This window comes from Canis aureus, chromosome 3 (assembly GCF_053574225.1).
Source record: "Canis aureus isolate CA01 chromosome 3, VMU_Caureus_v.1.0, whole genome shotgun sequence".
Taxonomy (NCBI): Eukaryota; Metazoa; Chordata; class Mammalia; order Carnivora; family Canidae; genus Canis; species Canis aureus.
Window position 1 is genome coordinate 54,543,389 of NC_135613.1, and position 14,600 is coordinate 54,557,988.

A 14,600-nucleotide genomic window follows, 5' to 3' on the forward strand; every position below is an offset into this window, starting at 1 on the left:
TTAATTTTTAAAAATATTTTATTTATTTATTCATGAAAGCCACAGAGAGCGAGGCAGAGACACAGGCAGAAGGAGAGGCAGGCTCCCTATGGGGAGCCCAATGTGGAACTCGATCTCAGGACCCTGGGATCACACCCTGAGCCAAAGGCAGATGCTCAACCACTGAGCCACCCAGCCATCCTGCTCATGTTCCTAGCTTTAAATGAGAGTGCAGAGGGGAATTAAAACTAGGAGAGAGGCCTGGGGTGGGGCTGGGAGTGATGGCCACATACAAGTGATGGTGATGTCAAACTTGGTGTCCAGTGTCCAGGCCAGAAGAGTCAGCAGTGTGAGCTCTGGCCTCTAGAGCTTAAAGGTGCTGGCACAGGAGTGCCCTGGCGGCCAGCACCTTTATTTTTTTCTTTTCTTTTCTTTAACTGAACCAGTTCTGTGGCAAGCTTTTTGCTATTCTCTGACTGCGAAGCCCCATTTTACTTCTGCCTATTGGCTCTGTCTGGTTATCTAATCTTTCTGACAATTCTGTACACTACCCAAGAGCCTCAAAATTATGTGTTTTTTTCCTGCTTTAATCTGATTCAGTCAATGTCTGTGCTTATGCTAGGGATCCTGCCTACACAAGTGCCCAGGAGATGCCTGGTATGGTGTAGGAATTGTGAATTGATTCCTTTCTCCCTCTGGTTCCTTATTCTCCATGTCTTGCCTTCCACTCAAGTTTTGTTCTAGCTACATGATGCTCTGATGTGTGGGAGGAAAACCACTCCCATGCAAAGAAAACATGGAGTCACTCCATCCCATAACTGCCTTTCCTAGGAAAGATCATTCCACAGGCTCAAGAACCTGGGGTTTGGGGAAATTTCGCAATTTTCAGAATGAAAGGAGTTTTGAGGGGTACCTCGGTTGCTCAGTGGTTGGGCATCTGCCTTGGGCTCAGGGCGTGATCCCGGGGTCCTAGGATTGAGTCCCACATCAGCCTCCCCACAGGGAGCCTGCTTCTCCCTCTGCCTGTGTCTCTGCCTCTCTGTATGTGTCTCTCATGAATAAATAAATAAAATCTTAAAAAAATAAAAGAAAAAAAGAAAGGAGTTTTGAGGGCAAACATGAACTTGTTCACCAAACCCCAAAACATGATGCTAGGGGACATCTGTGAATACTTAGAAGCAGAACCTTGGGAAAGGAGAAACAGAAGTACCCATTTACATGAAAAGTGGCTTTCGGATTTCAAAACCCGTTGGACCTAATCAAATATCCAGAAGATGCAGAGTATAACAAAAGGTTGGATTCACCAAAGATTTATTTATTTTTTTTAAGATTTTATTTATTTATTTGAGAGAGTGAGTGAGAGAGACAGCACACATGAGGAGGGGCAGAGGGAGATGGAGAAGGAGACTCCCCCACTGAGCAGGGAGCCTGACGTGGGGCTTGATCCCAGGACCCTAAGATCATGACCTGAGCCTAAGGCAGATGCTCAACGGACTGAGCTCCCCAGGCGCTCCCAGAAAAGCTTCATTTAATTCATGGATAGTGGAACTGTATCAGATAGTGAAGAGGACACCAGAGAGTTTTCAGAGGTACATCCTTAATATTCTTGGATGAAAATTACCACCGGTTTCCGCATAACACCCTACGTATGACTCAGATAGAATATTCTTTCATTTTTCTAAGGCTGTTTCCCCAGGCTCTTTGCTATGAGACACTTCAAATCATCCAATAATTGTTTTTTTCTTGCATAGGTTAACTGGAGTCTGTTTCTATTGTTGGCAAACAAGGAACCCTGATGGATTCAACTCATTATGGCCATAGTAACAATCCCTCGTTGTTAGAAAGTTGCTCCCTAGAGCAAGCTCAGCTCTCTGCTCCTTGTAACTTCTACCCTTTTACTGTTTTCTGAGGCAAATCTTTCCTGTTTCCTGGAGCAACATTGAGCCAATGTCCTGACTATGATGGATATTCAATTGTTTGAGGACAAGACACTTTCCCTTATTTGTTGATTTACTGGGATAAACAGCCCCCGGTCTCTCACCAATTAGTTGTTGAACATAATTTCCAATTTTGTCAATGTCCCGGTAACCACTCCTCTGAACCCTTAAAATGTGACCCCCACCAGGGGAACATGAAAGTTATAATAGGATCATTGTTTCTTCTAGTCTCTTCCCTAATTACATAAATGACCACTTTTTTTTTTTCACATTGCCTCTCCAGAACTTGTTAATCCTATGATCAGAAATTTGCACCCTTTGGCCACTATCTCTTCATTTCCCCGACTCTGTAGGGCCTGCTAACCACCACTCTGAGCTTGGCTTTTTTAGATTCTGCATATAAGCCATATCATACAGTATTTGCATTTCTCTGTCTAACTTAGCATAACTGATGATTTCTTAAAAATTCCAAGAAGTTGGAGGACACCTGGGTGGCTCAGTTGGTTAAGCATCCCACTATTGGTTTTGGCACAAATCATGATCTCAGGGTCTTGGGATCAAGCCCCGCATCAGGCTCAAAGTTGGCTTGGGATTCTCTCCCTCTCCCTCTCCCCCACCCTCCTTGTGCACATGCTCTCTCTCTTTCAAGTAAACAAACAAATAAATAAAATATTTTTTAAAAATTCCAGAGTTTGAATTGCTAGTTCGAAAGATATATTTTTAGGACACCTGGGTGCCTCAGTGGTTGAGCGTCTGCCTTTGGTTCAGGGCGTGATCCCAGGATCCTGGGATCGAGTTCCGCATCGGTTTCCCCTCAGGGAGCCTGCTTCTCCCTCTGCCTGTGTCTCTGCCTCTCTCTCTCTGTGCCTCTCAGGAATAAATAAATAAAATATTTTTTAAAATACGTGTTTTCTTGTAAGGCTTTTAAAGAAACCTATACTTCCTAGGTTTATACTCCCATGATAAAAGATTTTTTCCTGCTTTGTGGGAGGAAAACCACTCCCATGCAAAGAAAACATGGAGTCACTCCATCCCATAACTGCCTTTCCTGGATTTAAGACTTTTAAAAAAGGCTTTAAGACTCCTGGATTTTTCACATGATAGCCTGCCAAGCCAGGTGTCTATAAGTAGTCGTTGATTTTAAACCAAATGAGATACTGTATTTATACCTCTTTAATTTTATTTAATTGGCTCTAGTGTCTCTTTCTCTCCTGTTGAGATGATAACTACATTAAAGATTCTATCTCACCTCTTAAGAGTCAAGTATGAGGTTGAAGAGTTTTGAGGTTCAGTCACATATGCTCATCCATTCTGATTTTGCATCACCTGCAAATCTGACTCTGTCTCTGCTGTTCTCATCCAAGTCACAGATGAAACCGTTGAAGAGAAGACAGCCAAGAAGTGGGTTCCCTGGTGATCTACTAGGTATGCCTTCACCCTGAGAAGTACTTATCTAGGAACCTACCTAGCAGCTCTGGTGGGAATTTACATGTCATCAGGTCTTTCTCAAGGACCAACCAACAGTCCAGCAGCTGATGCAAAGGCTGGGACCTTGGGATGGGACTCCAGGCCTACACTCTGTGTCTGTTCTGAGTGGTCGATACCCAGGGGCTGTCAGTTGTGGAGTACTTCTAAGATCATGCTTGCATCCATGTACCCACTACTAAGACAAAACAGTTGTTAGTGGTTAGTCATATTTGTCTCAAAGATTTTTGGTTGGTTTGTTGGTTGGTTTTTTAGAGGAAATAGGATGTCTCAAACACAATTCAAGGCCCATTCTCATCCCCTTCCCACCTCCAAAAGGAAGAGTACGTCATTCCTTTGCATTTTGTACTTTTATGTATTTTTTAAGATTTTATTTATTTATTTGAGAGAAAGCATGATACAGCAAGAGCAGAGTGTAGGGGCAGAAGGAGAGGGAGAAGCAGCTCCCCACTGAGCAAGGAGCCCAACATGGGGCTCGATCCCAGGACCTCGAGATCATGACCTGAGCCAAAAGCAGATGCTTAACCTACCAAGCCCCCACCGCCGTGCCTCTACATTTTGTACTTTCAGCATATATATTTGCATAAGTAACACTGCATGTCTGTATCTTCCCAGGACTCATCAATACTGTGTTTTTGAACTATATCCATATCCATACATAGAGATTTAATTGGTTCATTTTAACTCTTTCATAATCTCACCTTAAAAATATATATATCCCTTGTTGAAAGGGAATTGCTGTGTCATAGGGTGTGAGCATCTTCAAATATATGTTCCTGGACTGCTTTACAAGTACCAGTTAGTTCCAATGTCTATTCCTGCCAGCACTAGAGTTCCTTTCTTCCCCCATTCTCACCAACATTTGAAATTGTCAGATCTCCTAACAGCTGCCAAAAGTTTGGATTATGAAATAGTTCCTCAATCTTTTAATTTGTATTCTCCTGGATATCAGTGACACGGGGCATCTTCTCACAAGTGTGTTGGTTGTTTGGAGTTTCTTCTTCTAGGAGCCATGTTGTAACTGTGCTAAGCCAGCCTCCAAGATGGCACCAATAATCTCTGCCGAGTGTCCACACCCTTGTGTGGTCTCCTCCCAAACTGTGCCCAGGGCTGGTCTGTGAGATTAATGGAGTATGGCAAAAGCATTGTTATGTCACTTTTAAGATTAAGTTGTAAAAGACACTGCAGTTTCTATCTTAGTTACTCTCTTTCCCTTGGATCACTCCATCTGGGAGAAGCCAACTGCCATGCTGTGAGGATCCCTTTGGGGAGGCCCACATGGCAAGGAACTGAGGTCTCCATGAAAGCAGCCACATGAATGAATTTGGAAGTGAGTACAATATGGATGACTCCAGCCTCAGAGACATCTTGCCTTCTAGAACTACCCAGCTGAGAGACCCCTGAATTCCTGACTTTCTGTAAGACAATAAGCCTTCGTTGTTTTAAAACTACCATTTGGGGGTAAATTTATGTAGCAACAAATAACTAAAACAACATTCTGGGGACTTTTTTCTATTGGATTGTTTTTCCTCTTTCTTACTCATCTGTAGAAATTATTTTAAATATTCTAAACACTAATCTTTTGTTAGTTATATGGGCACAAATGTCTTCTCCCAATCTTGACTCATCTTTTTGCCTTATGGTGCTTTTTGATAACAAAGGTTTAACATTTACTATCATCGAATTTAGCGGGTTTTTTTTTTTTTCCCGTTCTAGTTTATGCTCTTCATATTTGATGTTGAAAATCTTTCACTACTGGGATGCCTGGGTGGCTCAGTGTTTGTGTGTCTGCCTTTGGCTCAGGGTGTGATCCCGGGGTCCTGGGATTGAGTCTCACATCAGGCTCCCTGCAGAGAGCCTGCTTCGCCCTCTGCCTATGTCTCTGCCTCTCTCTCTATGTCTCTCATGAATAAATAAATAAAATCTTTTTAAAAAGATAGAAAATCCTTCATTACCTCTATGATAAAAAAAAAGATAGTCTTCCACATTTTGCTTTAAATGCTTTAAAAAATTTTTAGATCTTTAATCAGTCTGGAAATAGTTTCAGTCTGGAAATAGTTGTTGAACTGAATTGACCAAACCCACTCTTAACACTTTTCTTCCTTTCTTTTACCAATAATCTCTCTTGGTAGATCAGCACCCGAACCTGTTTGTCTTGAGAACCCCATGCTCACATAAGTGTTAGCACAAAGCAGAGCTAATCATTACTGACCTCCACTTTCCCAGCGTCTCCTGCAGCAAGACTGAACACATCACCTGGGATCTGCCAAACAGACATATCTTCTTGGACTTTTTAAATTTTAATTTTTTAAAGTAATTTCTACACCCAACATGGGGCTCAATTTCACAAACCTGAGCTCAAGAGTTGCATGCTCTTATGGACTGAGCCAGCCAGGTGCCCTTCCTCCCTTCCTCTTGGGCTTTGAATGCAAAAGAATCATCAGTGATAATGGACCATGCTTTTCTTTTCTTTTCTTTTTTTTCTTTTCTTTCTTTTCTTTTTTCTTTTTTTTCTTTTTTTTTTTTTTTACTTTTTAAAACCAGAACGTTTATTTTGACTAGTCGTTGAAATCCTTAAGATGAACTGGATGCTGCAACAGCTGCCCTCTTGGGCTTGGGTGTCGTTCCTTCACGGAATCCATGCCTGAATCTGTGGTATACAATTTTTAGGTGCCTCATTCGACCAGTCCCAGTGGTATTCCGTCTTTTAGCCTTGGCACTCCAGTTATACTTTCTCTTCCACTTGGCAGGGTAGCCACACTTGCCGCAGGTGGACTTCTGAAGGTGGTAGGCCTTAGAGCCACAGTGGCGGCACAACGTGTGCATCATATTGCGACGCTTTCCGAACGATGACATCCCCTTCATCATCTTGTTTCCGCGGCAGACCCCAAAGAGCTGGACCATGCTTTTCAACCTTACTTTCAGTTTTTCTCTGCACACACATCTATATTTGAGATCATACTGTATATACATTTTGTAATGCTCTTTTTTTCATTCCAACAATGTAAGTAAATATTTCCCCCATCAAGAGGATTGCACAATATGATTTGCACAAGGACAGGGCATTCCAGCATATGATGTGCTGTTCACATTCAACAAAGCCCTGCTATTTGACACGTAGGTTGATTCAAGTTCACTATTATAAACAACGCTACCAACTTCTGATTCAAAATGGCACGTGGTGAGCAAGTTCTACTACAGCTTCTCCAAATTCCCAAAAACTCATTCATCCAACAAATTTTTCTTGAGTGTCTACCGTGGGCCATGCACCATTCTAGTTGGTAAGAATAAAGAAATGAACAAAATGGACAAATACTTCTACTTTTGTTAACCTTGCATTCCAGTATGGTGAACAGTAATAATGCTGCATGTCAATAATATACACAAAAATATGCTACACTAACAAAATACCAATAATGATGGCAGCTACCATTTATTAAATGGTTGCCATCTGCCAGACATTATGCCAGGTCCTTTGTACAGTTAATCCACAGACACTATTATCAGTGCATATTTTTCAGAGAAGGCCACTGGCATTTTACCTTTCTCCTGCCCTATCGCTAATGCAGGCAGACTTGGGGCTGAATCAGTAGAATCTGACTTCTTCCCAAAGCTATGACGGGAGCAAGAGGAAAGTGCCGCCTCATAGAGCTGTGCAGTCCCAAGTGAGAGCCTGTTTTCATCAAGGAAGTGAACCAGGACCTGTGCTTCCAAAGCCTTGCTTCAGCTGTAGACTGGGAAGGACATGGGATCCTGCCCTGATGAGAATACAGGCAATTTGCCTTCTACTCATTGACAAACATCAGGTCATACTTTGTTCAAGAGCAAATTAAGAGATCAAACAAACAAACAACCAAGCAGAAACAGACCCATAAGCACAGGGAACAAATTGGTAGTTGTCAGAGAGTGTGGGGGATTGGGAAGCCCAGTCTTCCAGTCATGCAATGAATAAGTAACAAGGATAAAAGATACAACATCAGGGATATAGTCAATGAGACTGTAATAGCATCATGTGGTGACAGGTGGTAGCTTGTGAACATGGCGTAACATATACACTTGTTGAATCACTGTGTTGTATAACTGAAACTCACGCAGCATTGTGTGTCAACAATGCTGCAATTTAAAAAAAAAAGAAGAAGAAGGGACACCTGCGTGGCTCAGTGGTTGAGCATCTTCCTTTGGCTCAGGTTGTGATCCCGGGGTCCTGGGATTGAGTCCGGCTTCAGGCTCCCTGCAGGGCGCCTGCCTCTCCCTCTGCCTGTGTCTCTGCCTCTCTCTTTCTCTCTCTCTCTCTGTCATGAATAAATAAAAACTTTGAAAGAAAAGAAAAGCAATTGGGGCCTATGAAAAAAAGAGAGAAGAAAAAAAGCAGATGTGAGATTGTAGACTTATAGGAAGAACAAACTACTGGGAGCCATCTGTTGCCAGATCAATGGAGGATGTGGGCAAACTTTTTCTGCAGCCACCATCGGGTACAAGAAGATGTAGCCTTCAGGAAATATAGAATCATAAGAAGAAAAATAGATGCAAAGGCAACAGACCAAGATAAATAAAAGTAGCACTAAAAAAAAAAAAGTAACACTAAACTGATGATAAAGGGGGCACCTGGGTGGGTCAGTGGTTTAAGTGTCTGCCTTCAGATCAGGTCATGATTTCAGAGTCCTGGGATGGAGCCCTGCATTGGGATCCCTGCCAAGCAGGGAGTCTGCTTCTCCCTCTCTCTTTGTCTGTTCATGCTTTCTCTCTTTCTTTCTTTTTCTCTCTCTCTTTCTCTCTCAAATAAATAAATAAACAAACAAAAAAAATCTTAAAAAAAAAAAACACACAATGTTAAAGGAAGAGTGCAAGGAAATCATAAAAAAAAGCAGGGGTGCCTTGGTGGCTCAGTCGGTTAAGAGACACTCGATTTTTCAACTCAAGTCATGATCTCAGGGTCCTGAGATTGAGCCCCGTGTTGGGCTCCACCCTCAGTGGGGAGTCTGGTTGAGGATTCTCTCTCTCTCCCTCTGTCCCTCTCCCCTGCTTGTGTGCATGTGCGTGCACTCTCTCTTTCTAAAATAAATAAATAAACCTTTTTAAAAATATAAATAAATAAATAAATAAAATCCTGGTGTCCAAATTAGGAGTGTCTGGCTGGCTTAGTCAGTAGAGCATGAGATTCTTTATCTTGGGGTTGTGAGTTCAAGCCCTACATTGGGGATAGAGATTGCCTAAAAATAAAGTCTTAAAATAAAATAAAATTCTGATGTCCATATTAGACATTGTACTAGTTACATCAGAATGTCTTGGGGATACAAACCACATATCAATAGTTCTTAAATTCTCACGTGACTGTAATGTGCAGCCAAGTTTGGGCATGACGGCTCTAGAGACATCCTTGCCTATGTGCACTGGATGACATCTACTAGAATGTTCACTGCAGTGTTGTTTGTAATTGCAAGAATTCAGAAATTTGTCAGTGTCCAGGGACAGAATTGATACAATGTGGTGCATTCACACAATGAAATATTAAGGCACAGTAGAAACAAATTGCAGCCACATACATCAACAAAGATGAATGTCACGGAGACATAATGTTAAGAAGGAAGCAGAAAAAATTCAGAGAAGAACATATGCAACTTGACTGCATTTACATAAGGGAAAAATTGCATTAACTAGACAATGAATTGTATACAGATTCATATATTTGTTGCAAGATTATGATAAACACAAACATCAGAACAGTGGTTACCAGTGGTGGGGTGGGAGGTCAGGGAGGAGGAAGCCTCGAAGAGACTGCTTATTGTTTGATTTCTTAACCTGATGGTGGCAGTTTGTATAACTTATAAATATGTTAAAAATGTTATATAATTAAAGGTGTTATAAATATTACTCCATCTGCTTTATCTCATTAAATATTTTCATAGAATTTTTAAATTATAAAAGGTGAGTATTCATGTGTAGGGACCAATTTGAAAAATTCTTTCAGACTTCAGAGGAAAAGAACAAAGAAACCAGAAAGTGATAAAAAAAAAAAATCGTAGCCATAAAGGGCACTGAAAGGCCATAATTATACCTTTTTTGATTATAATGCAAAGAAAGTAGAAACTTAAAAAAAATCTCACCACTCAAAAAGTTAATTTAAGTAAATTTAGATGAGCATAAAAACTTCTGGAACCAGAAACCACTAAATATTTCCTAAATCTGGGAGTGCCCGGGTGGCTCAGTTGGTTGGGTGTTTCAACTCAGGTCATGATCTCAGGGTCCTGGGATCGAGCCCTGCGTTGGGCTCCCTGTTAAGCGGGGATCTACTTCTTCTCCCTCTGCCTCCTCCCCCTGCTCATGTTCTGTCTCTCTCTCTCTCAAATAAATAAATATTTTTTTAAAAAGGAAATATTTCTAAGTCTGAAATGCAAACAAATGTTAAACAACATTAAAAATATTCAGTAAATAGGGACACCTGGGTGGCTCAGTGGGTTAAGCATCTGCCTTCAGCTCAGGGCATGATCCCAGAGTCCTGGGATCAAGCCCCGTGTTGGGCTCTCTGCTCCCTTGCCTCTCCCTCTCCATCTGCCCCTCCATCTGCCTCTTGCCCCGACCCATGTTCTTGCTTGCTTTCTCTCACTCAAATAAATACATAAATAAAATCTTTTTTTAAAAAGATTATCAGGTAAATATATTGGGTTAAACTGATTGAAGCTAACTCCTTGCTCATGGACTTGAATATCTCCTTAAGTAAATTCTTAGAAGTAGAATTATTGGCACATATTAAAAAAAATAATAATAATAATAATGGTGGGCAGCCCTGGTGGCTCAGCGGTTTAGCGCCGCCTTCAGCCCAGGGCCTGATTCTGGAGACCCGGGATCGAGTCCCACGCCAGGCACCCCACAGGGAGCCTGCTTCTCCCTCTGCCTGTGTCTCTGCCTCTCTCTCTCTCTGTCATGAATAAATGAATAAAATCTTAAAAAAAAAAATAAAATGGTTGTTAAAAAGCATGAACCATCAGGGAAGATTCTGTAAACATCCATATAGAAAATTCTGTAAAACCATAATGTTAGAGCTTGCTTCAAAATGGTGAACTAAGAGATGACTTTTTTCTGCTTTTTTACTTGTCTTTGTGTTTTCCTTTTCTGCACTTAATACATGTTACTTGCATAATAATAAGACGTAATTTTATAGGGTGTATAAGGTAGTTGTAACAAAGAGCATTCCTGGGTCTTTCCTGGAAAAGCTCTTGCCTGGTAAAAACAACCTGCTTGATACTGAGAGGTTAAGTTAAAAGACAGCTTGATGCCTAGCTAGATCCTCACAATCAGTAGACCTCATCATGGCAGCCAGCCTCTATCGACCCCCAACATCTCTGCCTCCTGGGGTTCTCACCCTTAGGTCCCCCCCCTCACCAATGCTGTATGAAGATTGGTCTGACACTAACAGAATATGGAAGGAGATACTGTATGTCACTTCTGAGATTAAGTTACAAAAGACAGTTTCATAATGCAGCAAGAAATTAAAGCCTCTGGTCCACGGGCTTGTGATTGTGCCATATTAGGAGTGGCACCTCTGGCCCCACTCAAGCCTTCAGATGAAGCAACTCCAGCTGACATCCTAATTGAAACCATGTGAGACACCTTGAGCCAGAACCACCCGGTTAGACCACACTTGGGTTCCAGACCCTCAGAACCTATGTGAGATAGTAATCATTTTTTCTAAGTGTATTTATTTAAGTAAACTCTGCACTCAATGGGAGGCTCAAACTCAAGACCCTGAGATCAAGAGTCCAATGCTCTTCTGCCTGAATTAGCCAGGTGCCCCCAAATTTGTTGTTTTAAGCTGCTAAGTTTGGGGATAATTTGATCCATAGCAACAGATACCTAATATACCCTTTTAAACTGGGTCAGTAGCTCCAAGCACCAGGAATAGAGAAGAGAAGCAGTGAGTGGACAAAAGAGAATGAAGTATGTCTTTGAGAAGGAGCAGAATTCTTTATGAAGTAATTATATCTTCAACTATTGCCCCTACCTCATGCAATATGGGGACTCTTGATCTGTGTTCTCAAATTGGTGGACTCCAAGGGAGGAGCCCATGAGATAGAAGAGAGAATCTGGAATGGGAGCATGTAATCCCTTTTTTTTCTTGAGGTTATTAACTAGCAGTTGGCAACTCACCGGTGTATGCAGCTGTGGGGTAGCACACCTGGGCACACAGAAGATGGTGCCTCATCCCTGGCATTTCATACAAGAAAACCCATACTGGAAGGTCCCACCACGCTGGGTAAAGGTGGGCTGACCTGGGAATCAGCCCAGCTGACCAAGGAGGAAATCTCCTGCTGAGAGGTGGAGTGGCCAAGCATCTGAAAGCTTGACTACCTGCCTTTAAAGGTCCACCCAGCCTAGGACGTTGGATAGACACACTGTCAGGGTCACTGCCTCTATAGAGGATGCCATCACAGCTGAGTACTACCTGGGATCTCCACTAGTGCACAGCTACCACTGGACACTGAGGGATCCATCAAACAGAGAAGCCCAGCCTGGCAGAGAAAGGAGAGATCCTCCTTCACTTTCCACAAGGGGACCCTTGAAGCAGACACGAGGGATTGCAAGGACAAAGGGAAGGGGCCCCACTGGACAAAGCTGTCCTCTACTTCTCAAGCCTCTACTTCTCTACTTCTCTACTTCTCAAGCAGGGGCTCTGAACTGGACTGTCATAGAAAATACCAACCTGAATATGCCAGAATGTGTTCTTGAAATGAAACTATTTTAAACTGGAAGTAGCTGGACATAGCTGATATTTATAAGACTGGGCTAACTTCAGTTTTTCCACTGCTGAGCATGAATAGGGTTTTTCTTTTCTTTCTTTCTTTCTTTCTTTCTTTCTTTCTTTCTTTCTTTCTTTCTTTCTTTCGAAAAGGAAGTTAGTTTAAAAATAAAGCAAACCTCTTGTTGGCATAAGGTTAAGTGGAGATTGTTCAATTAAAGCTGTTAAATGAGCAGTGAGACCTGAGGCATGTATCCGACTGCCTCTCGAATATTAAGTCAGTCAAGTTCCCCATGTAGGCATGCTGCCCTCTTCCAAGACCTTCCACGATTATAAATGCAGATTTTAAAAAAATTGTTTAGTGTCTCTTGCCTCTTGTAAGTACCATTCATTTCTTCTTTGTCTCTAGACCAGCTGTCCAATGGAACTTTCCTTAATGGTGGAAATGTCCTGTCCGCCCTATCCAATATGGCGGCCACCAACCACACATGGCCACTGAACACTGGAAAAGTGGCTGGTGCCAACTGAGGGACTGACTTTCAAACTATATTTTAAATAATTTAAATGCAAGCAGCCACATGTGGTTAGTGCTACCACATTGGACAGCGAGGCACGAGATGGAGTCAGATGTATTTCTTTCTACTGAACTTTTGGAAATCTGGTTTCCTCCATTTGGGGTACATCTTTGTTAGTTCACTGTCTCGCACTTGATTCAAGCTTTCCACACCACCCACCAATTCTTCCTGATGTGTCCTCAGAACCAAATCAAGGAGAACATTTACAGTAATGTTCACATGGGGAAAATTTGAGCACAGACTGAATTCCGATAATATTAAGAAATTACTTAGGTCATTTCAAAGGGGGAATTTGGGGGGCTGAAGCCAAGAGCTCTTAACACTGTGACCAAATATTGAAATTCTCTATAGGATGTAATGGTCACTCAATAGTGCTGTGGTTTCCTGAGGAGATATGAGATAAAAAAGAAAAAGAAAAAGAAAGAGAGAAATTACTAAACTTGCATACTGGAGTCTTTACAGATAAAATAAAGTGCTGTCTGCAATTTGCTTTAGATAATGGAGTAGGGAGCGGACAGAGGAAACAAGATTGCTTGCTAATTGTTGAAGCCGTGTGATGGGTTCTTGAGCTTGCCTTGGATTAGTCTCTCTATTCTACATGTGTGTACTTTTTTTAATTAAAAAAAATTAAGATTGGGGGTTGGAGTAACTAGGTGATAGGCATTAAGGAGGGCACTTGATGTAACGAGCACTGGGTGTTATAAGTAACTGATCAATCACTGAATCTACCCCTGAAACTAGTAACACACTGTATGTTAACTAACTTGAATTTAAATAATTTTTTTAATTAAGAGTTTTAAACAAAATAGGAAAAATCTTGTCTTATGAAATCAAGTAGAAGGGGAAAAAGAGGGGCGCCTAGCTGGCTCAGTCAGTGGAACATATGACTCTTGATCTCAGGAACATGAGTTTGGGCCCCAAGTTGGCTGTGGAGCCTACTAAAAAACAAACTAACAAACCAAAAAACTATTTTAAAAAAAGAAGAAGAAGAAAAAGCAAACCACAAGGGGTATTCTGGGAGTGCTCAATTGGTTAAGCATCTGCCCAGTGTCCTGGGATCGAGTCCCACATCGGGCTCCCTACTTGGTGAGGAGGCTGCTTCTTCCTCTCCCTCTGCCCTCCCCCTGCTCATGCTCCCTCTCTCGCTCTCTGTCTCTCTCTCAAATAAAGAAATAAAATCTTTTTTTAAAAAGCCATAAAATGATAAACATACAATAAAATAAGGAATTTACATAAATGGAAGGAAATGCATAACATAATGTAGTGGTTAGGAGCCAGATGGCTGAGTTCAAATCCTGGCTAGAATACCAACCTGGTTTCGGGAATTTATTTGAGCTTTGCTCAACCTCTGTTGCCTTATCTGTGGAATGAGGCTCAGGCTGGAATGTACTTCTTAAAATTGTGGTGGAGATTAAAAGAGTCTATTTACAAAGTATTTGGCCAGCATCTGGCAGACAAGTCCCATCACTTGTATCTGGGAAATTGATGTATGAATGGCTGCTGTTGTACCCACCACCTTATCAAATTTTCAACAAAAGGGATGTCTTCCTTTCATATTCAAGGAGGAAAATGAAAAAATTAAAAAAATTTAAGAGAACAGGGGCATCTGGGTGGCTCAGTTGGTTAAGCGCCTGCCTTCGGGTCAGGTCATAATCTCAGGGTCCTGGGATCAAGGCCCACGTTGGGCTCCCTGCTCAGTGGGGAGTCTGCTTCTCCCTCTGCCTCTGCCCCTCCCCCTCTTATGCATGCTCTCTCTCAAATAAATAAATAAAATTTATTTTTTAAAGATTTAAAAGAATAGTTCCTTCCAACTCCTCTGTTCTGAGAAACTGTTAGCAAAGTAAGTTGATAATTTATGAGATGTTCTAAGCTTTAGCAAAAGAATTCCAG

At 41.7% G+C, this 14,600-nt stretch overlaps 1 protein-coding gene, 1 long non-coding RNA gene and 1 other non-coding gene across 5 annotated transcripts in view; 2 read left to right on the forward strand and 1 right to left on the reverse strand.

Annotated features, from left to right (window-relative positions):
- The first annotated feature begins 4,530 nt into the window (after positions 1-4,530).
- The window catches only part of LOC144310935 (uncharacterized), a 30,087-nt gene continuing 20,017 nt past the window's right edge, over positions 4,531-14,600 (forward strand). Inside the window, exon 1 of one of the 3 annotated variants that reach the window (XR_013376598.1) lies at positions 4,531-4,819. This is a non-coding gene — a long non-coding RNA (uncharacterized LOC144310935). The remainder of the gene's footprint in view (positions 4,820-14,600) is intronic. The other 2 variants (XR_013376597.1, XR_013376599.1) reach the window with 2 other exon arrangements.
- LOC144310934 (large ribosomal subunit protein eL37-like) lies at positions 5,899-6,291 on the reverse strand. The gene has a single exon (XM_077892641.1). It carries the CDS (start codon positions 6,267-6,269, stop codon positions 5,976-5,978), a length of 294 nt encoding a protein of 97 aa, XP_077748767.1. The 5' UTR covers positions 6,270-6,291; the 3' UTR covers positions 5,899-5,975.
- LOC144311620 (small nucleolar RNA SNORA25) lies at positions 12,982-13,110 on the forward strand. Its single transcript, XR_013377217.1, has one exon. It is a non-coding gene; the product is annotated as a small nucleolar RNA SNORA25 (small nucleolar RNA).